The sequence below is a fragment of the Macaca thibetana genome, chromosome 16 (genome assembly GCF_024542745.1).
Source record: "Macaca thibetana thibetana isolate TM-01 chromosome 16, ASM2454274v1, whole genome shotgun sequence".
NCBI classification, from domain to species: Eukaryota; Metazoa; Chordata; class Mammalia; order Primates; family Cercopithecidae; genus Macaca; species Macaca thibetana.
In genome coordinates, this window is record NC_065593.1 from 11026728 (window position 1) to 11050045 (window position 23318).

At 48.6% G+C, this 23318-nt stretch overlaps 1 protein-coding gene across 1 annotated transcript in view; it reads left to right on the forward strand.

Moving 5' to 3' along the window:
- MYH13 (myosin heavy chain 13) overlaps window positions 1–23318 on the forward strand; it is a 64949-nt gene that overhangs the window by 28882 nt on the left and 12749 nt on the right. Inside the window, exons 17-28 of the mRNA XM_050765596.1 lie at window positions 2012–2129; window positions 2962–3085; window positions 4656–4792; window positions 7392–7647; window positions 11221–11463; window positions 14662–14838; window positions 15889–16034; window positions 16138–16228; window positions 17207–17596; window positions 20392–20518; window positions 20607–20725; window positions 23070–23266. Coding sequence (XP_050621553.1) covers window positions 2012–2129; window positions 2962–3085; window positions 4656–4792; window positions 7392–7647; window positions 11221–11463; window positions 14662–14838; window positions 15889–16034; window positions 16138–16228; window positions 17207–17596; window positions 20392–20518; window positions 20607–20725; window positions 23070–23266 — 2125 coding nt within the window. The remainder of the gene's footprint in view (window positions 1–2011; window positions 2130–2961; window positions 3086–4655; window positions 4793–7391; window positions 7648–11220; window positions 11464–14661; window positions 14839–15888; window positions 16035–16137; window positions 16229–17206; window positions 17597–20391; window positions 20519–20606; window positions 20726–23069; window positions 23267–23318) is intronic.

The window sequence follows — 23318 nt, forward strand, 5'->3', positions numbered from 1 at the left end:
ATGAGCTCAGTTGTGGAATTCTCCGCTGTGGCATCAGGTTGGAGCTCAAAGTTTTCAGGCTTTGAATTTTCTGACTGGGGATGTTCCATCTACATTATTATCCTTATTTTACAAATAGAGAAATTGAGGCAGAGACAGCCCAAGTCCACAAAGCTAGTAAACAGCACAGCTGGGATCTTAACCGCTCAGAATCATCATCTAAGAGCTCATGGGAGTCGAATTAGACCGTTTCTAAGGTTGTCTCCACATCGGCGGTTCTATGAATTTCTTTTTTTAATTATTTTATTTATTTATTTATTTATTTATTTATTTAAGACTGAGTCTTGCTCTGTCACCCTCCTGGAGTGCAGTGGCACGATCTCGGCTCACTGCAACCTCCGCCTCCCGGGTTCAAGCAATTCTCCTGACTCAGCCTCCCGAGTAGCTGAGACTACAGGTGCCTGCCACCACGCCCAGCTAATTTTTGTATTTTTAGTAGAGATGGGGCTTCACCATGTTGGCCAGGCTGGTCTCGAACTCCTGACCTCAGGTGATCTGCCCACCTTGGCCTTCCAAGTGCTGGGATTACAGGTGTTGAGCCGCTGCACCTGGCTGGTTCTCTGAATGTCTGAGACATTTTCTCCTTGCTCTCAACCATGTTTTCTCTAGAGAATCACCGCCTGATAGGACTTTCAGAAATGATTAAATGCCCCATGTCTGCACTATTTAATAGGGTGGCCACCGTTACAGGTAATGTTTACGTTTACATGAAAAGTTTTAAAATGTTAATTAATTTTTAATGTTAATGAATTTAAATGTAAATAGCCACATGTGGCTGGTCACTACTGTATCTGACAGTGCAGCTCTACCAAAGCCTTGAAAAATCATCTAATTGTATAGTGATGTCTCCTCACAGCTACCAGGGAAGCATGTGGGCATTCTAGAAGCTTCCCTAAGGTTAAGTCAAAGCCAGCTTTGGCCCCACCCCCCTCCCAGCAACTTAGGGAGCCCACAAAGAGAAGCCATCAGGTTGCCGTAGCCCCTCTCCTCTAACCCCTCACACAGACCTGAGACAGAATTTTCTCCATCCTAGTTTGATCTGTGCCTGACCCAGGCTGGTTACCACGAGCATCCATGTTACCTCCCCAGGGGGGCACGCCCCTCTGGCTCCTCTCCTTCCAGCCAAGCTCCATTTCTCCCCCAATTCCTAGAGCAGGGGCTGAGTGGTCAGCAGATGACCGCCGCCCTGCCTTCAACCCACCTCTGGGTCCCCTCCCATGGTCTCCTCTTCTCTTTTTATTTCTTTATTATTATTATTATTTATTATTTTGAGACAGAGCTTCACTCTTGTTGCCGAGGCTGGAGTGCAAGGGCTCAATCTCAGCTCACTGCAACCTCCGCCCCCTGTGTTCAAGCAATTCTCCTGCCTCAGCCTCCCAAGTAGCTGGGATTATAAGTGTGTGCCACCACGCCTGGCTAATTTTTGTATTTTTAGTAGAAACTGGGTTTCACCATGTTGGCCAGGCTGGTCTCGAACTCCTGACCTCAGGCGATACGCCCACCTTGGCCTCCCAAAGTGCTGGGATTATAGGCATGAGCCACCGCGCCCAGCCGGCCTCCTCTTCTTTGCTGGGTTACTCTTCTGCAGCCGCAGACTGCAGATTTTTCCATCCCCATCCTTGTGTAGATGCAAGAAGACATCTCAGGTTATCCCACAGGAAGCCCAAGTGCACCCCGCATTCACTCTGCCCCCTTTTGCAGCCTTGCTACAGAGTCAGGGCTGAGGACAGAAAGCACAATGCTTTGGCTCTTACTGCCATGGTTATGGGGTGCTAGCATCTCCCCAAGAGGTTGGGATTATTTCTACTGTGGGACCTGCAGGCAGGCTCCGGCCACCCCCAGCCCTGACTCTTGGAGCTGGCACTGACTCTGCCACTCAAGTGTGGATGTGCTGGAGGGTTTCATGGTGCCTCAGACCACCAACAACAAATGAAGGGGTCACAGGCACACCTCTGGGACGTTCTTTCTCCAGGTGTGATGGATCACTACTTGGTCATGCACCAGCTGCGCTGTAACGGGGTCCTCGAGGGCATCCGGATTTGCAGAAAGGGATTCCCTAGCCGGATCCTCTATGCTGACTTCAAGCAGCGGTAGGTTCCCTCTCTCCTGTGCATCTCTCTCTTTCCGAGGGCAACTTCTGCATTCCCCAAAGACACTCTTCGGCCTGGGTATTTGCTGAGCTCCCAAGCCTCCCAGAGTTTCCACGGACTTCATCTCTTGCTGGAGGAACTGACACTATGCCCACAGTGAGTGCTGGGCACTCCAAGTGGTTCCAAATTCAGAGCCCAGACCCTCTAGCCTGATTGCGACTCTAGGCCAGGATGTCTCAACTTCTGAACTATGGACATTCAGGCTAGACATTCAGTCCTTTATTGTGGAGGCTGTGCTGGGTGTGGGAGGATTTTAGCAGTAACCCTGCCCTCTACTCAGAGATGTGGTAGCGAACCCCACCCCTCCCCGCTGAGCTGTGACAATCAAAACTCTCCAGACATTGCCAAATCACCCCCAGCTGAGGCCCGCAGCTCTAGACTAACTCTGTTCTCTGAGCCGCCATTGGGGTGCGCAAGTCCAGGCCTCATCCAGGATGGAGGACAGGAAAGGACCTTCCAGAAGTAGGAGAACCAAGGTCTGCAGGTCACGGTTGATTTCAAGGCTCTTTTAAGCCAGAGAAGAATCATTTCCTCTGAAAGCAAACTTCCCACCATGCACTCAGCTGGGCTTCCTTCTTTTCACGCTTCTCTCCCACCCACTGTGGCCCCCTTGCTAGAATCAGCCCCTAGCTATTCCCATCTCCCAGACCAGCTGTACAATATTCCACTTCCTCCTAAGGCTGGAACAGGAGAGGATTCTAGAAGGCCTGGTCTCAGCTATGAAGCCTTTCCGGGGATTGGAATCCATCCGGGAAATGTCCTCTCTCCTTAGGTACCGGATCCTCAATGCCAGTGCTATCCCTGAAGGGCAGTTCATTGATAGCAAAAACGCCTCAGAGAAGCTCCTGAACTCCATCGATGTGGACCGGGAGCAGTTCAGGTTCGGCAACACCAAGGTGAGTACGGGCGAGGCTGGGACCCCCCTAGTAACCCCACAGCCCTGGGCTGCTTGTTAGCTGATCCCTTTCCCCTTCTGGTGCACCTGACCGTCCTTGCCCAGTCGCTCAGGTAAAGGGAGCTCTGTGTCTAGGTAGAGAGAGCTTGTCTCCCTGTTGGTTTGTACGTGGCTGGAAGCTTAGACTGGAATCCTGAGCCCCACCATGCAGCAAGGATGGGAAAAGCCAATGGGGAACTCTAGTGTCCCAGAGGTAAGAAAGAGCCGAAAAGAGAGGAGAACGTAGAGAGGACTCCACGGACCCGAGGCCTTGAGAAGAATCACTATAACCAATAAAACCAGCTACCAGGCGGGGCGCAGTGGCTCATGCCAATAATCCCAGTGCTTCTGGGAGGCTGAAGTAGGATTGCTTGCGGCCAGGAGATGGAGGCTGCAGCGCGCTTGACCATCCTACTGCACTCCAGCCTGGGCAACAGAGTGAAGCCCTGTCTCAAAAAACAAAGACAAAGACAAACTAGCTACCATTTATTGAGCACGTGAGTATCAGCCCCGTGAGAAGCCTCCCGCACGTACTTCACTGACTCTTCACTATCCAGCGAGGTGGGAGTGATGGTGACAAGGGTGGCACTGACTCTTCAGGTTCTTGGGAGGTTGAGAAACTGACTCAAGGTCACACATGGATAGATAGTAAGTGGCAAAGGTCGGCTTCAAATCCTGGCCTGCCTCCGAAGATTCACATCTCAGAAAGGGGCAGGCTGGGGGTCCCCACCAAGGAAGAGCCTGCTGGCCCCAGAGGGTGCTTGGTTTCCCTGGACTGTTACGGAGGGAGTGGGTGAAGTGGGCCTGAGGGTAGGACCAACGTTCCCGGATGGACAGAGAAAGAGAGTGAAGCCAGCGCATCTGTGAGTCTCTCTGATCTGGGCACGATCGCATCCCATGGTTTCTTTCTGGACTCATCTTTGTTTCCTGTACGTGAGCTCTGTCAGAACTGGTCTCTGTGGGTTGGTGGGGCCTGGAACAGATTGTTTTTTTGTTGTTGTTTTGGGTTTTTGTTGTTGTTGTTTTGTTTTGTTTTGAGACAGAGTCTTGCTCTGTCACCCAGGCTGGAGTGCAATGGCGCAATCTCTGCTCACTGCAACCTCCACCTCCCAGGCTCGAGTGATGTGCTGCCTCAGCCTCCTGAGTATCTGGGATTACAGGCGCCCAGATACCACCACGCCCGGATAATTTTTGTGTTTTTAGCAGAGACAGGGTTTCACCATGATGGCCAGGCTGGTCTCGAACTCCTGACCTCAAATGATCTGCCTGCCTCGGCCTCCCAAAGAGTTGGGATTACAGGCATGAGCCACCGCACCTGGCCTGGAACAGACTCTGGAACAGGCTGCCTCACTGCCCAGGAGGGGCCACTGAGGAGACCAGAGTCACCGAGAAGCAAGTCCTGGAAACGGAATTGCTGCCCCTGCCATGCTCTGAGGTTGAGGCTCAGAGTTGGGCAGAAACAGGCTCCCTCAAGGGCCCGGCTGAACAGCTGCTGGGGAAAAAGATCAAGGCTCCTCTGTCTTTTAATGCAGGTGTTTTTCAAAGCTGGGCTCCTGGGGCTTCTGGAGGAGATGAGAGATGAGAAGCTGGTGACGCTAATGACGCGCACGCAGGCCGTGTGCAGGGGATACCTGATGCGGGTGGAGTTCAAGAAGATGATGGAGAGGAGGTGACACAGACCCTCACCTCCACCTTATCCTGCCTTCTCTGCTTAGCAGCTGATTGTCACTCCCTGCTTTTCGTCTTGGGATATCCATGTGCTTGCTCTTTCTTTCCTTCATTTGTGTAACCCACATCTACTGAGTGGCAATCCTGGGCTGGGAGCTCTGCATGGCACTGGGGAGACAGAAATGAACCCTGCCTCACAGGGTCACAAAGGAGTGGGAAGCAGACATGTGCATGGCTGGTTTTAATGCCTATGACAAGCGCAATGTTCGTGTTATAGTCGGGGGATAGGGAACTGGCAAGAATAAGCCACTAGCCTAGTTGGGGGGTTGGAGTTGGCATGAAGATGCCAGCAAGAAGGAAGCACTTTTTTTTTTTTTTGAGACAGAGTCTTGCCCTGTCATCCAGGCTGGAGTACAGTGGCACAATCTCAGCTCACTGCAACCTCCACCTTCCAGGTTCAAGTGACCTTCCTGCCTCAGCCTCCCTAGTAGCTGGGATCATAGGCATGTACCACCATGCCTGGCTAATTTTTTATATATATATATATATATATATATATATATATATATATATTTTTTTTTTTAAGTAGAGATGGGGTTTCACCATGTTGGCCAGGCTGGTCTTGAACTCCTGACCTCAGGTGATCCGCCCGCCTCAGCCTCCCAAAGTGCTGGGATTACAGGTATGCGCCAGCATGCCTGGCTGAAGAAAGCACTTCCTGAAGCAAGGTCTACATAACCTGAGAGTGGGTGGTCTGGGAGGAAGCCCGACAAGCAAATGGCTGTCATTAGAATCTAGAGCAAGAGGCAGGCAGTGGAGATCCCTGTGTGTCACATTCGGAAACCCAGGCTGCACCCTGTCATTGATGGAGAGCTGTAGAAGGTGTGTGGGGAGACGAGGTGTAGGATTGCGTCACTCTGGCAGTTAGGAGGAGGGTGAACACAAGGGCTAGGGAGGGGCAAGACCACAGTGTGGTAGAAGTCCAAACAAGGGATGACAAGGACCTGAAGTAGGACATGGTTGGTGGGTTAGAGAGCAGGGCACGGATTAAAGGAATGTTTAAGTCTGATTCCTTTGATAATTCAAGAGAAGGAATAGCAGCACTGATGACTGCAGGGATTGCAGGGAGAGTGTGGGAGAGAGCCTGTTCTCCCTGGTTCCCTGATCCCCTGTGTGACTCTGACTGTCAGAGCCATAATGGACCGCCATTACGTATGCGTCAGGAATGACTCCCAGGCATCTAGCTTGGTGAAGCAGATGGAAGCCAGCACGGAGATGAAAAGAATCTCAAGAAGGCAAAGAGAAGCCAGTGTTCAGGAATCCATAAGCTATGTAAATACAAAGCTGTGGAGGGTGAAGGGGAGGAGATCACGTGGGTGACGCTGGTATGAAAACAGCAGTAGAAATTAGGAATACAGGCTGGTTGCGGTGGCTCACGCTTGTAACCCCAGCAATTTGGGAGGCCGAGGTGGGCAGATCACCTGCAGTCAGGAGTTCAAGACCAGCCTGGCCAACATGGCAAAACCCCGTTTCTACTAAAAATACAAAAATTAGCCAGGCATGGGCCGGGCGTGGTGGCTCACGCCTGTAATCCCAGCACTTTGGGAGGCCGAGATGGGCGGATCACGAGGTCAGGAGATCGAGACCATCCTAACTAACATGGTGAAACCTTGTCTTTACTAAAAATACAAAAAATTAGCTGGGCATGGTGGCGGACACCTGTAATCCCAGCTACTCGGGAGGCTGAGGCAGAATGCTGTGAACCCGGGAGGCGGAGTTTTCAGTCAGCCGAGATCGCACCTCTGTACTCCAGCCTGGGCGACAGAGCAAGACTCTGTCTCAAAAAAAAAAAAAAAAAAAAAGGCCAGGCATGGTGGTGCACACCTGTAATCCCAGCTACTCAGGAGGCTGAGGCAGAAGAATTGCTTGAACCCAGGAGGTGGAGGTTGCAGTTAGCTGAGATTGCACCATCACACTTTAGCTTGGGCAACAGAGCAAGACTCCATCTCAAAAAAAAAAAAAAAAAAAAGTCTCAAAAAAATATATAGAAAAGAAAGAAATTGGGAAGACAGATCAACTCTACCAGGGCAAGAGACTGGGAGATGACCAATGACCAAGGACAAGTCCTTGGTTTCTTCAGCAAGAAAGAGGGACCTCATATGGCAAAACACAATGAAACAGGAAACATGTTGATGGAATCTAAGGCAGAGAAAGTTTCAAAAGTTGCGAACTGATTAACACATCAAATGTGGCAGAAAGACCCAATCAAATAGGAATGAAAGCTATTCCTTGCATTGAGCATTAGGAAGTCACTGACGCCCTCAGGCAGGGCACTCAGTAGGGTGGTGGAAGGGGCAGCCAGGTGACCAGGTGCCTGCAGGAGGCCCCGCGCCCTCTCCTACCTTCCAACCTGTGCACGTGCCTCTGTCTCCTCTGCCCCTCATTTGCAGACCTACTGTGGATCCAGAGGATCTGCCAAGCTTGGCTGCACCTCCCCACCTAACCAGGAAGGATGGAGGATGGGCCCGTGGGGGACAGGTGGGGGGTGCAGAGACCAGACCTTGCTGGGTTTATTAATTCGAGTCCTAATGGGTGTACAGGGACTCCATCTTCTGCATCCAGTACAACATCCGCTCTTTTATGAATGTCAAGCACTGGCCCTGGATGAACCTGTTCTTCAAAATCAAGCCCCTACTGAAGAGTGCAGAGGCTGAGAAGGAGATGGCCACCATGAAGGAAGACTTCGAGAGGACCAAGGAAGAACTGGCCCGATCTGAGGCTCGCCGGAAGGAGCTGGAGGAGAAAATGGTCTCCCTGCTGCAGGAAAAGAACGACCTCCAATTGCAGGTCCAGTCTGTAAGTACCTCCCACTTAAGAATGCAAAACACAGAGGCTGGAGGACAGAAAAGGGGGAGGAAGGTTGAGGGCACCATCAGGCGTCTATTCAAGAGACAGTGGTGTCACCCAGTGGTTGTATGGAGTATTGCAGCACCACCCTGCTGGTAAAAGGATGCCTGGTCCCGGGCTTCGCCAAAGCAGTGAGTGCCAGAAATTATGCCTGCAAAGAGAATCTGTGCTCTGATTTGTCCCCGACATCACAGAGTTAGATATATTTTGCTGTGGGCATGAGGGATATATATGTGTCATACGTATATGCACCACACCTTTTAAAAAACAATACAAATAAAAATAAATAATCAAAATTAACCCAATTCAACGTGCAAGAGTAATTGTCCATATATGATTTACAGTAATATGTAAAAAGTGCTTTAGGCCAGGCGCGGTGGCTCATGCCTGTAAGCCCAACACTTTGGGAGGCCGAGGTGGGAGGATCGCTTGAGCCCAGGAGTTCAAGACCAGCCTGGGTATCATGGCAAAACCCCATCTCTATAAAAAATAAAAATAAAAAAACTAGCCAGGTGTGGTGGTGCATGTCTCTAGTCCAAGATACTCAGAAGGCTGAGGTGGGAGGATCACCTGAGCCCAGGCGGTTGAGGCTGCAGTGAGCTGAGAACATGCCACTGCACTCCAGCCTGGGCAACATAGTGAGACCCCAATCTCAAAAAAAAAAAAGTACTTTAAATATACATAGTTTTATCAAAGAAATGGGAGGATATAGGCTGGACATGGTGGCTCATGCCTGTAATCCCAGCACTCTGGGAGACCGAGGTGGGTGGATCACAAGGTCAGGAGATCAAGACCATCCTGGCTAACATGGTGAAACTCCGTCTCTACTAAAAATACAAAAAAAAAAAAAACTAGCCAGGTGTGGTGGCACACACCAGTAGTCCCAGCTACTCAGGAGGCTGAGCAGGAGAATCACTTGAACCCAGGAGGTGGAGGTTGCAGTGAGCCAAGATCGCTCCACTGCACTCCAGCCTGGCGACAGAGCAAGACTCCATCTCAAAAAAAAAAAAAAAAAGAAAGAAAAAAGAAAAGAAAAGAAATGGGGCAGTATAATTGTCTCTTTCACAGAGTGAAGGCATTTATAATTTTCCCTTTTTAATAAACCTCCAAATACTTTTACCTTTTGTTTTTTATGCAGAGCATTTTCCGCTCCCCTTTTCATGTGATTTCCCAACCCCTATAGTGAGTTAACAGGAGAACTTTCCCAGGCACAGCAGGCAAGAGAACAGTTCTTGGAACCAGATAACTGGGTTTCTATCCCAGATGTTCCACCTGATAGCCGCGTGACCTTGGGCGAGCTACATATCCTCTTTGTGCTTCCGTTGTCTCGTCTGTAAAATGGGCATAGTCACAGTACTCACCTCATCCAGCTGTTAAAGAATGAACAGTTAATGCCTGTAAAATGCCTAGCACACAGCTCATGTTTATAGATGTTCAATAAACATTAGCACACGTGCCAGTCTCCTCCCACGCATTACCCTGCAATATGTGTCTTAAAATACTCTTATATAGGCCGGGCGCGGTGGCTCACGCCTGTAATCCCAGCGCTTTGGGAGGCCGAGGCGGGTGGATCATGAGGTCAAGAGATCGAGACTATCCTGGCCAACATGGTGAAACCCCGTCTCTTCTAAAAATACAGAAATTAGCCAGGCGTGGTGGTGCGCACCTGTAGTCCCAGCTACTCAGGAGGCTGAGGCAGGAGAATCACTTGAACCCAGGAGGCGGAGCTTGCAGTGAGCCGAGATTGCGCCACTGCACTCCAGCCTGGGAGACACAGCGAGAATCTGTCTCAAAAAATAAATAAATAAATACTCTTATGTGGGAAGATATAGCCCGATTTAGAACAGAAGTAGCTGATGTTGGTCTGTCCAAGAGACTCACTGCAGCATCTTCTAGGACATATGTATTCAATCACGAATTCTTGGGTGTTTTTAATTTTCTGTTCTGTGGTTCAAGGAGACACAGCTAAGGAGACACAGGAAGAACTTTTCCATTGAAAGGACCAGGCCTGGTGGCTCCTGCCTGCGATCCCAACACTTTCAGAAGCCAAGGCAGGAGGATCACTCGAGTTCGGAAGCTCGAGACCAGCCTGGGCAACATAGTGGGACCTTATCTCTAGAACATAAATAAATACATACATTTAAAAACAAATTTAATGGAAGTTAAAAGATAGTAATGTTTTGAAACGATTTTGTCAGCTTCAGAGAACATAGAGTAGATGAGTCATTTTCCAACTGGTGGTAGCAGGAAGAGTGAGATGAACAGCTGTTCAAATGTGGCAAATTTCTTTTTTTTTTTTTTTTTTTTGAGACGGAGTCTCGCTCTGTCGCCCAGGCTGGAGTGCTGTGGCCGGATCTCAGCTCACTGCAAGCTCCGCCTCCCGGGTTTATGCCATTCTCCTGCCTCAGCCTCCTGAGTAGCTGGGACTACAGGCGCCCGCCACCTCGCCCGGCTAGTTTTTTGTATTTTTTAGTAGAGACGGGGTTTCACTGTGTTAGCCAGGATGGTCTCGATCTCCTGACCTCGTGATCCACCCATCTCGGCCTCCCAAAGTGCTGGGATTACAGGCTTGAGCCACCGCGCCCGGCCCAAATGTGGCAAATTTCTAGAGGCTTCATTCTTTAAAATGAACTTGTAACTTCACGAACTCCTCTGTTTGAAATTATTATAAGTGAGGCCAGGCATGGGGGCGCACACTTGTAGTCCCAGCACTTTGGGAGGCTGAGGCAGGAGGATCACTTGAGGCTAAAATTTGAGACGAGCCTGGGCAACACATTGAGACCCCATCTGTACACACACACAAAATGAAGCCAGTCATGGTGGCACATACCTTGTAGTTCCAGCTACTTGGGAGGCTGAGGTGGGAGGATCACTTGAGACAGAAGTGTGAGGCTGCAGTGGGCTGTCTCACACCACTGCACTGCAGCTTTGGCAACAGAGCAAGACCTTGTCTCTAAAGAAATAAATGGACAAATTATTAAATGCGAATTTCTATAAGCAATGTCCTTGGTAGTTAAAAACAAACAAAAAAACAGCATGTATACTGGCCAGGTACAGTGACTCATGCCTGTAATCCCAGCACTTTGGGAGACCGAGGTGGGCAGATCACCTGAGGTCAGGAGTTTGAGACCAGCCTGGCCAACATGGTGAAATCCCATCTCTACAAAAATTACAAAGATTAGCCAGGTGTGGTAGAACATGCCTGTAATCCCAGCAACTCAGGACTACAATCGCTGGAACCTGGGAGGCAGAGGTTGCAGCGAGCCAAGATCACGCCACCACACTCCAGCCTGGGCCACACAGCAAAACTCCATCTAAAAAGAAAAAAAAAAAATGTGTTTATGGGTGATATCTAAGTTTATGTACATGTATGTGTGCAGTGTGTGCACATGTGCGTGCATGTGTGTGCATGACCCATTTCTTGGCTTAGGCCTAGATAACGGGCTTTAAGAGGGTGACACCCTTTCTTTGTAGCATTTTCAAAGAGGCCAATCAAAACATAAAATGACCTGGTTCTTTCAGGAAACGGAAAATCTGATGGACGCTGAGGAACGGTGTGAAGGACTCATCAAAAGCAAGATCCTATTGGAAGCAAAAGTTAAGGAGCTGACTGAGAGACTGGAAGAGGAAGAGGACATGAATTCTGAACTGGTTGCCAAGAAGAGGAATCTGGAAGACAAATGCTGCTCTCTCAAGAGAGACATTGATGACCTGGAGCTGACCCTGACGAAAGTTGAAAAGGAGAAGCATGCCACAGAGAACAAGGTGCGCAAACCCAAGGGATTCCCGCAGTGTCTTAACCAGGTTTCTCTCTCTCTCTCTGTAAGGAGGAGAAAGGGTGGCGTAGGAGTCCACTCAATACAACATTGCCCGGAAATGAGAGGCTGGAGTCAAGGAGAAGGGTAGTTAAGTCCCAACAAGTTCTGTCCCCTGCCGTCTTTTCTGTCCCATAGGTTCTCCTCCTCCTCCTCCTCCTTCGTCATCTTCTTTCTTTTTTTGTGTGTGAGACAGAGTCTTGCTCTGTCACCCAGGCAGATCTCGTTACAGTGGTGCGATCTCAGCTCAATGCAACCTCCGCCTCCCGAGTTCAAGCAATTCTCCTGCCTCAGCCTCCCGAGTAGCTGGGATTACAGGCGCACACCACCATGCTCAGCTAATTTTTTGTATTTTTAGTAGAGATGGGGTTTCACCATGTGGGCCAAGCTGGTCTCGAACTCCTGACCTCAGGTGATCCACCCGCCTCAGCCTCTCAAAGTGCTGGGATTATAGGTGTGAGCCACTGCGCCCGACCCCATAGGCTCTTCTCAAACCTCCCTGGCTGTATCACAAACTTCTAGCATTTCATTGAGAGGAAGGACTGTTTCATATTCTTCTTCATTTCCCATAGCACCAAGCGCAGGGATTGCAAACAAGAAGGCCTACAGGGGCCAGCCAGATAGTGAAGGAGGCAGAAGACTGGGTAACACCAAGGATTGACTGAGAGGAGCGAGTACTGGCAGAACAGAGACTGATGCAGCGTTTGGGAAAGTCATTTGGAATGACTTAGTCGAATTAAGAATCCAGATACCCTATGACTCAGCAATTCTGCTCCTGGGTGTATAGATCGAGGAATTCTTCCACCTTTCTACAAAGCGATATGTCCTAGGGTGTTTGTAGTGGCATTGCTTGTGGGAGACAGCTGGAGGCAGTGCCAGGGTCCACCACGGGGAAAACAGAGAGATAGCATGTAGTAGGTACACACCAGGGAGAACCACGTAGCCATTAGGAACAATGGGTTGTGCACAGCAAATGTTAAACACTGCTAAATGGTGGGAAAATGTAAGAAAATGAAATATAGGGCCGGGCGCGGTGGCTCACACCTGTAATCCCAGCACTTTGGAAGGCCAAGGGGGGCGGATCATGAAGTCAGGAGATCGAGACCATCCTGGCTAACACTGTGAAACCCCGTCTCTACGAAAAATACAAAAATTATCTGGGCGTTGTGGCGGGTGCCTGTATTCCCAGCTACTTGGGAGGCTGAGGCAGGAGAATCACTCAAACCTAGGAGGCAGAGATTGCAGTGAGCCGAGATTGCACCACTGCACTCCAGCCTGGGTGACAGAGCAAGACTCATCTCAAAAAAAAAAAAAAAAAAAAAAAGAAAAGAAAAAGAAAATGAAGTATACAGCATAATAGCATTTACGTGGACAAAAATCATATGCACACAACACAACGACATACATTTCAACAATAATATGTAAAACCACTTACATGATTCACATCATAATGGGTTGCCCATGAGGTGGGCTGAGGGATGTGAACTGCTGAGCTTAAGAGACAATGACAGTTGACACTCAGAGTCAGTGTTGGATAGACGCTGGGAGTAATAGAAAAAGACACTCGGAAGGGCTGGGGACTGTGGCAAACTGAAGAGCTCTTGCCCTGTCCACAGAAGGCAGTGGTGACTCAGCCCCAGCCAACTGTTGTCAGCAGGGAATGGGAATCCAGCATTTTCAGAACTTCTGGTTTTCCATGAGAAGCCAGAAATCCAAGTTTTACGTGAAGTCTCATTTTTTTCAATGTTGATAACATTTTAAAAACTACAGACCAGGCGCGGTGGCTCACGCCTGTAATCCCAACACTTTGGGAGGCCAAGGCAGGTAGATCACAAGGTCAGGAGATCGAGACCATCCTGGCTAACGTGGTGAAACCCCATCTCTACTAAAAATACAAAAATTAGCCGGGCGTGGTGGCGGCGCCTGTAGTCCCAGCTACTCAGGAGGCTGAGGCAGGAGAATGGCATGAACCCGGGAGGCGGAGCTTGCAGTAAGCGGAGATTGCACCACTGCACTCCAGCCTGGGTGACAGAGCGAGACTCTGTCTCAAAAACAAAACAAAAGAAGAACAAACAAACAAATAAACAAAAACTACTGTGACATTGTAAATAAGAACACTGTAAACTACTATGTGGACTAAAGAAAATATGGCCAGATTCAGCCCATAGATTAGGAGTTAGCAACTTCTGATCTGGAGGCCTGTTGGATGTGGAAAACGTTTCACTTACTTCCTTCAAGTTCCATGTTGGGTGCCCTCCTCCTGCTTCCTGATAACACAGCACTCCTGTTCTGAATTTTCTTTTTTCTTTCTTCCTTCCTTCCTTCCTTCCTTTCTTTTTCTTTTTCTTTCTTTCCTTCCTTCCTTCCTCCCTCCCTCCTTCCTCTCTCCTTCCTTCCTTCCTTCCTTCCTCTTTCTTTCCTTCCTTCCTTCCTTCTTTCTTTATTTCTTTTTTACTTTCAAGACGGAGTCTCACTCTGTCTCCCAGGCTGGAGTGCACTAGTGTGATCTCTGCTCACTGCAAGCTCCGTCTCCCAGGTTCACACCATTCTCCTGCCTCAGCCTCCTGAGTAGTTGGGACTACAGGTGCCCGCCACCACGCCCGGCTAATTTTTTTGTATTTTTAGTAAAGATGGGGTTTCATAGTGTTAGCCAGGATGGTCTCGATCTCCTGACCTCATGATCTGCCCACCTCAGCCTCCCAAAGTGCAGAGATTACAGGCGTGAGCCACTGCACCCAGCGTGAATTTTCTTGCATAGCACCTCACGCCTCTCCTCCCCTTCCTGCCTCATTCTAAACCCTATTCAGCCAGCCAACCTAATAAACACATTTCCACAGACGTGTTATGAGCAAATATAGATTGATGTGTTACCCTTCAGAGGTAGCACATTTGCATTTTAACAGTGCCCTTCCTTATAGAATATAATGCCCTCCTTAAATGAATAATCCTAATGGGAGAATTTGAGGCGCCGTGATAGACCGTTAAGGAAGATAAAGAACTGAGAGTCTGTCAATTCCAGGAGGTAAAAAAGTAGTAGCCAAAAAGAAAAGGGAAAGAGGAAAAATGAGCAAAGAAGCAATAGCTTTTGTTGATGGAAGCTTCTGGCTTAATCGTTTTCCATATTAAATCAGTGTCGATATTGTCCCAGGTAAAGAATCTCTCCGAAGAAATGACAGCACTTGAAGAAAACATTTCCAAATTGACCAAAGAAAAGAAGTCGCTACAGGAGGCCCATCAGCAAACACTGGATGACCTTCAGGTTGAAGAAGATAAAGTCAATGGTCTAATCAAAATAAATGCCAAGCTTGAACAGCAAACAGATGATGTAAGGATATTTTACTACTATGCTTTAGCATTTATCACTTGTGGAGGCACAGACAAGAGACGGTCTAACTAGGACGCAGGGCTTGAGAGGTCAGACTCTGGAATGAGCATCCCTAAGTTCAGATCTCAGCCCCATCCTGACCCTGAAGGAGTCTGGGATACTAAGCAAGCTGCTTACCCTTGCAAAGCCTCCGTTTGTGCCTTGTGAAATGGCGATGGAAATAGCATCATCTCAGAGGGTTTTCACAGAAAGCTCAGCATACACAAAGTGTTCAGCAAAACATAGCTGCTATTATTGCTACCATCACCATCATCAGTATTATTAGCATCCACCTGTAGGTCCTTTGGGTTCCAAAACCTCCAATCCTGTTGTAACGTTATTAAAGATGAGTTCCATTTGTGGCCACGAAAATTACTATTTCCACCCCCATCACATGACGTTATTATTGTTGATGTAAGAGCCACTTTTGAAGTTTTCAGGTTTTAATCATTATTGTGGCTAGAGATTTTCTAGATAACTTTAATGTTTCTGAGCCCAGGGTAGGTGTGCTCCTCCTCTACGCCCCTGTTTCCTGTTCCCATGTGTGCGTGTGTGTGTGTGTGCATACACGCACACACACATACACACACATGAATTCCTTGCCTCCCATGGTTGTGTAATGTTAGCAGGGAATGAGTGATGGTGTACAGCACAGACCTTCACAGTGCTGTCCATAGAAGCCCCCATTTGTATTGTCTGTGCAAGGGTGTGCACCCGTGAGTACCATACCCCTCCATGGAACATGGTCTGGGCCAGGCCGAGTGGGAATCAGTTGAGAGAGGCACCAGGAGGCCCATGAAGGATCCAGCCCCACCCTGGGTAGCCTTTTCTGGAAGACAGAAGAGAGGGGAGGTAGGGGACAAGACTTGCTTCCTCCTGAGGCCAGAAGCTTGCAGCCAGCACCCTACAGGAGCCCCAGGAAGCCCCAGGTCACGTGTATGGCTGCGCTGAATAAAAGGAGCAAATGCTTCCCCAGCAGGGGCTTACTTTTCTACCTGTGTGTCTTCTCAGCTTGAGGGTTCCTTAGAGCAGGAAAAGAAACTGCGGGCGGACCTGGAAAGGGCGAAGAGGAAGCTGGAAGGAGATCTGAAAATGTCCCAGGAATCCATTATGGATCTAGAAAATGACAAGCAGCAAATAGAAGAGAAATTAAAAAAGTAGATATTTCTTTTACCACCTCTGTGTCTCAGCCTAAAAGCCAACTTTCATCCCCTCCAAGAGGCTTGTATCTCATGTTCTTTTTTTAAAATCTATTTGCAGGAAGGAGTTTGAAATCAGTCAGTTACAAGCCAAAATAGATGACGAACAAGTCCACAGTTTGCAGTTTCAAAAGAAGATGAAAGAACTGCAGGTAAAACATCAAAACCTTCCCAATCATGACAATCCCTTTGCAAGAGTGCCCCTCCTCACTCCTTCCCCATTGTTTCTTTAGCTGCTGCTTTCCTTCCTCCTGCTAAAGCTAGAGAAGATGTCCTGTCCTTTCTTTTAGTTTTTGAAAATAATATTTTAATGTTCTGAGCAACCCATAAACATACTTCCTTGCAAAGGCTCAAAATAGGCCCAGTAAAGCTAAATATTATTGATAAGGGTGCTTTGACCACCACCCCTAAGCCCAGTGCCCTCACCATCTTCTCAGAAGTAATGACCAGTTTCAGTGGGATATGCATCCTTCTGCCTCTTTTGCTATGTGTTTTTGTACACATTTAAGACCCCCCAAAAATATATAGTACACATGCAGAAAAGGTTCTTGTTTCTTTATATTCTTAGCATAAATATCACACTGAGAGTATCACTCTGCAACTTGCTCCTTTCTTTTGGCAACGTGATCTGCAGAGCCATCCATGATAGACGTGGATTGGTGTCTACCTGCTCCATAGACTTCTAGAACAAGTCTCCATCACCATCGATTTGTGCATTCCCTTATTCATGGACATTTAGGTTGATTCCAAGTTTTTTCACCAATGTAATGTTATAATGAATTCTTTTTTTGTTTGTTTGTTTTCTGAGTCCGAGTCTCTGTCACCCAGGCTGGAGCACAGCGGCGTGATCTCAGCTCACTGCAACCCCCACCTCCCAGGTTCAAGCTGTTCTCCTGCCTCAGCCTCCCAAGTACCCGGGACTACAGGTGGCCTCCACCACACCCGGCTAATTTTTGTATTTTTAGTAGAGGCGGAGTTTCACCATGTTGCCCAGGCTGGTTTCAAACTCCTGACCTCAAATGATCCACCCACCTCGTGCTGCCTACCTGCAATTCCTCAACACCCAGCCCCTCTCAAAGGAGGCTGCCTCCTCCTCCACAATAAGAGTCCTGATACAGTGATCCTTTCAGGCTCGCATAGAAGAGCTGGAGGAGGAAATTGAAGCAGAACACACACTCAGAGCCAAGATTGAGAAGCAGCGCTCAGATCTGGCCCGGGAACTGGAGGAGATCAGCGAGAGGCTGGAAGAAGCCAGTGGGGCCACTTCAGCCCAGATTGAGATGAACAAGAAGCGGGAGGCTGAGTTCCAGAAAATGCGCAGGGACCTGGAGGAGGCCACCCTGCAGCACGAAGCCACGGCGGCCACCCTGAGGAAGAAGCACACAGACAGTGTGGCCGAGCTTGGGGAGCAGATTGACAACCTGCAGCGGGTGAAGCAGAAGCTGGAGAAGGAGAAGAGTGAGCTGAAGATGGAGATCGATGACATGGCCAGCAACATCGAAGCCATCTCCAAGTCAAAGGTACCTGACTGACCTTTCTGCTCTTGCAGAATGCAAGGCAGCCGGTGGCCACCTGCCCCTGGGCACATGTAATTTGATGCCTCCAAACCACTGCATGTTCTACACCGAAACCCTCTTCCCTATTTCTGCCTGTTTCCAGTTCCTCAAATTCACTCACATCATTTGTCTTATCTATTTGGGCTGCTGTAACAAAATATTTTAGAGTAGGTAATTTATAAACAACAGAAATGTATTGCTCACAATTTTGGAGGCCGGGAAGTCCAAGATCAAAGTGCCAGCAAATTCGGTGTCTGTTGAAGGTCTGTTCCTCACAGATGGTGCCTTCTCATTGCATCCTCATGTGGTAGAAGGGGTGAACAAGTTTTCTCAGGCCTCTATTATAAGAACACTAATCCCATTCATAAGGGCTCCACCCCCATGACCTTATCATCTCCCAAAAGCCCCACCCCCCAACACCACTGGACTAGAAATTATGAATTTTGGGGAGACACAAACTTTAAGACCAAAGCATCAAGACCACTTGATTCAAGCACAGTTGGATGATCTGGTGCCACTGTTTCGCTCTTGTTCCCCAGGCTGGATTGCAGTGGCACCATCTCAGCCCACTGCAACCTCTACCTCCCAGGTTCAAGCAATTCTCCTGCCTCAGCCTCCCAAGTAGCTGGGATTACAGGCACACGCCACCACGTCTGGCCAATTTTTGTATTTTTGATAGAGATGGGGTCTCACCACGTTGGCCAGGCTGGTCTTGAACTCCTGGCCTCAGATGATCCACCCACCTCGGCCTCCCACAGTGCTGGGATTACAGGCATCAGCCACTGTGCCTGGCCGACTAGGGTTCTTTAAGAAAAAAGTGTACAAACTTATGAAACTTAGGCATGAAAGTTAATACTTATAATGACACAAAAGTGTTGCAGGTTACCTTGAAGACTCAAGTTCTTTTCTCCTGAAGCCTCTTTGGGCCATTTGCCAGAAATGCCTTCTAGAATATATTCTGCTTGGGATGACTCCTCTTCCCTCAAACCTTCTGCAGCTCCCAGACTCTCTGGGGTCCATACAAATTGCGGGCCCTGAAGCTTATTTCACAAGCTTCATAGTGAACCTACCTCTGTGCATGACCTCAAAGCAAAGCATTCCTTGTGGAGCACGTGTGCTCCTTGATTTAACACCTGCCCTCCTTGCAGGGTGCTCTGAGCTGTACTAGGAGCTGTTTGGCTGGGCTGGAAGAAGCAGTGGTGACCCTAGAAGTAGGGTTGTGGGCCTCTCACCAAGGGTTTCCTGGAAGGTCAGGGCATCTGTCCAGAAAAGGAAGGGAGATGTGGATCAGAGAACTAGAGTGGTCTCTCCAGCGCCCCCTGCTGCCAGTGTTTAGGGTCTGCGTCCACACTGTCTTGTTTTCCCTTGATTGCTTCTTCACTCCCCGACTGCAGCCTCTGGCTCCGAGTGATGACTCCTTTTCTCCTTCTTTCCTGCTTTCCCATTTGTTTGCCCTTTTTCCCTTTCTTGGTTTTCTTTCTTCCTCTAAGAACTTGGGTCTGTACATGTTCCCCTCCCACACCTCTCTCTCCACGAGCCAGGCCAGCCTGCAGGGGAAGGTGGGTAGGAAGAGCCTCCAGCATCCCCCACGCACTGTGCCTATAAACAGCCCCCACTCCAGCCTCCCTCTCTCCAGAATTGCCGTGTGCTGCTCTCTGTTCTCAATTTTAACATCCAGGGGAAGCAGCACTTCATGCTTCTTTACACTTTTTCAGTTGGCCCCTTTCACGTCTCTTCTTGCAAGTCGCCATCGCTTTTCAGCCCTCCCTGCTTTGATTCCTTCATGCTTGCGTGTCATCTTCTCAAAGAGATCCTAAGCTCCTCCAGGACTCCCCTGGAATCAGTATCCCTGCTTCCTCCACTGCCAGCTCATACTTCGCATTCTAAGGAAAAACATATGCTCCATACATTTTATTTTCTATTTTATGGAGCAGCAGGAGGAGAGAAAGGTCAACACACATAAGGGTTTTGAATAAACTTCACAAAAATACAGGCCAACTGGAGGCTGGGGAGGTGAATCCCTTCATACCACCTCCACCATCGGGAACCTTTTGTGTTATTGAATGAAATGCTTAACACTGTCATCTGAATATATTGCTTGAAAATATTCACAGGCTTGTATTGCTTGCAATTATTCACAAATTACTTATATTACAAGAGGATCCCAAGGATCCACTTAAAAGTGGCATCTTCTCAAAGGGTTGTTTACAAATCATTAAATACTTACCTACCAAAAACTGATGTTCCAAGCGATTGGAGATTGAGCTGCATTCACAAATCTGAAATGATTATGTTTTTTTTGTTTGTTTGTTTTTGTTTTTTTTTTTGAGACGGAGTTTCACTCTTGCTGCCCAGGCTGGAGTGCAATGGCATGATCTCTGCTCACTGCAACCTCCGCCTCCTGGGTTCAAGCGATTCTCCTGCCTCAGTCTCCCGAGTAGCTGGGATTACAGGTGCCTGCCACTATGCCCGGCTAATTTTTGTATTTTTAGTACAGATGGGATTTCACCATGTCGGTCAGGCTGGTGTTAAACTCCTGACCTCAGGGATCCACCCGCCTCGGTCTCCTAAAGTGCTGGGATATAGGCGTGAGTCACTGCGCCCAGTCAATTATGATTTTAAACTGACTCTTTTTTTTTGTTCTATATTTGTAGTTTTATTTTACCTGACAAGAAGCTAAACGATCACACGGTTCAGTTCAATGCTGGGCACTAGGAATCCATTTTTTCCCATTCATGGTGACTTTCTGTTTGTTAAAGAGTAACATAGAAAGAACGTGCCGGACGGTAGAAGACCAATTTAGTGAAATCAAAGCCAAGGATGAGCAACAGACACAGTTGATCCATGATCTGAACATGCAGAAAGCAAGACTACAGACCCAGAATGGTGAGAATGGGCAGGGCTCTGAGGTCCAGCCGGGCCATGGGAGAGGGTGGTCGGTAACACTGACGTGGGGGCCACATCTGTTTGGTAGGGGAGCTGAGCCACCAAGTGGAAGAGAAGGAATCTCTGATTTCACAGCTGACCAAAAGCAAGCAGGCCCTCACCCAGCAGCTGGAGGAGCTTAAGAGGCAAATGGAAGAAGAAACGAAGGTAAAGATATAGAGTCAGATTGAACCTGAGAAACCAGGCTGTATGACCACTTCACCTGTGAAGCTGGTCGCAGCAGTGCTACATCAAGAAACCTGCTGCGGCCGGGCACAGTGAGTGGCTCACGCCTGTAATCCCAGCACTTTGGGAGGCTGAGGCGGGTGGATCACGAGGTCAGGAGTTCAAGGCCAGCCTGGCCAAGATGGTGAAACCCCATCTCTACTAAAAATACAAAAAAAAAATTAGCTGGGCGTAGTGGCAGGTGCCTGTAATCCCAGCTACTCAGGAGGCTGAGACAGAGAATTCCTTGAACCCGGGAGGCGGAGGGTGCAGTGAGCCAAGATCACGCCACTGCACTCTAGCCTAGAAGACAGAGCAAGACTCCGCTAAAAAAAAAAAAAAGAAAGAAAAGAAGAAACCTGTTGCTTCTCCTGTCTGCCTTGCAGCATGGTGCGAACCTGTCCTTTAAAGTTAGAGGACCTTGGCATTAGATCTCCTTCTTCAGGGATAGAAAACCATATCCATGGTGGTCCATGCCCTCTGTCCCCCATAGGGTAGTCTGAGAAACTCCCCTCTCCAGCCAGGGCACCTCCTCCCGATCACTATACACACTTGAGCATTCTGCCCAGCAATTCATTCCGGCCACTTGAAATCCCTTCCTCTTTCTTCTTCATTATTCCTGGTGTGTCACCTCCTATACCACCTGATTTTAAGCTACCTTCCTCCAAAAAGACTCCGTGGTTTTGGGAGCACCCTGGAGACAGTTGCATAAACATGAACATCATGGCCTTCTTGATTTCAAGATCCAGATACTATGTTTATAATATGTGTCTCCCACAGATCTGTAAACTCATGGAGGGCAAGAATAGTTTGTCCTCACTCTACCTACTTTGCCCAGAAGAACAGTGCACACAGTAGGTGCTTGGTGCTGCCAATTCGTGTTCAAGTATCAGAATAGGGAACCAAGAGTCCACAAAACTGCATGAATGGAACTCCGAGGTTGCTGTACACTGGCTAAGACTTATAGGGCAATCTTCTGGAATTTTCCCAAGCTCCACCTTTTTCTTCTGAAAAAGGCCAAGTGCCATATTTGTCTCCCATCTTTCTGTTCTGTGGTGAAGATCTTCAGTAGATGAGGGGGGGCAGGGGGAAGTGATGAGAACCCAAGCCTGAACAAGTACTGAGGAGGGCCACTGCAGGAGGAGCCGGCTGTCCTTTGGCCACGATACAGCAACAGCTGTTTTCCTTCTTAGGCAAAGTTTCCCATTTATTGCCTTTTTTTTGAGACGGGGTTTCACTCTTGTTGCCCAGGCTAGAGTGCAATGGCGCGATCTTGGCTCACCGCAACCTCTGCCTCCTGGGTTCAAGTGATTCTCCTGCCTCAGCCTCCCAAGTAGCTGGGATTACAGGCATGGGCCACCACGCCCGGCTAATTTTGTGTTTTTGGTAGTGACAGGGTTTCTCCATGTTGGTCAGGCTGGTCTCAAACTCTCGACCTCAGGTGATCCGCCCGTCTCGGCCTTCCAAAGTGCTGGGATTACAGGCATGAGCCACCACGCCTGGCCTATTACGTTTTTAAAAAGTTGAAAATGTACAAATTACTAAAGTGAGCTGACAGAACTCTCTCTTTGATGGTGGCACCAGAGGGCGTCTTGTGGCCATTATAGTCGGAGCTAAACTGTTGCCCTTCCGTCCCTCCACATGGGAGGGAGTGAGGGACGGATGCCTCTAGGCATGTCTTCTCTGCCTAGAAGGAGGAAGTCGGGCCGTGGAAACAGCAAAGCTCACATCAGCAGTCCCCAGTGTGGGGACACAGCCCACTGGTGAGATCAAAAGATGCTTTCAGGCTTCTCCTGGTCACAGCATTCCGTACCATTGCATCAAGTAGCGAGAAAATTCTTCCCTTTTTAATTGTTCCAAACCTTCTGATTATATCAAGGAAAAGGCCTCAGCATGAACCATACTTCCTTAGTATTTGCTTATTTACCCTATTAAGAAATAGAGCGTAGACCCCAGGCATGGAGTCCCAGCAGGCAACAGTACCTAGCTAGACGTGATAACATTGCTTTATTTCCATTGCACTTACGGTTACCTTCTGTTTATGGCAAATGTCAGTGGTTTTCCACTTACTGTCCTGTAACAGTTCACTCTTTTGTTAAATATATTTAAATATAATTAAGGAGCCCACTTGAAAAAATTAAATAAACCAGGCGATATGCTGATATGGCAAATTTGGTGAAAACAGCATAGGGATAATTCAAGCTGGGGAAAAGCTATTTAAATAAAAATACCTGAACTTGGAAAAGGGTCAAATGTTTTTGCAATTTGTCACCACTGTCATTCCCAGGCCAAGAACGCCCTGGCACACGCCCTGCAGTCCTCCCGCCACGACTGTGACCTGCTGCGGGAACAGTATGAGGAGGAACAGGAAGCTAAGGCCGAGCTGCAGAGGGCGCTGTCCAAGGCCAACAGTGAGGTTGCTCAGTGGAGGACCAAATACGAGACGGACGCCATCCAGCGCACAGAGGAGCTGGAGGAGGCCAAGTAGGGACTCCAGGATGGCAATAGCAGGGGGAGCCTGAGGGCACAAGCCAAG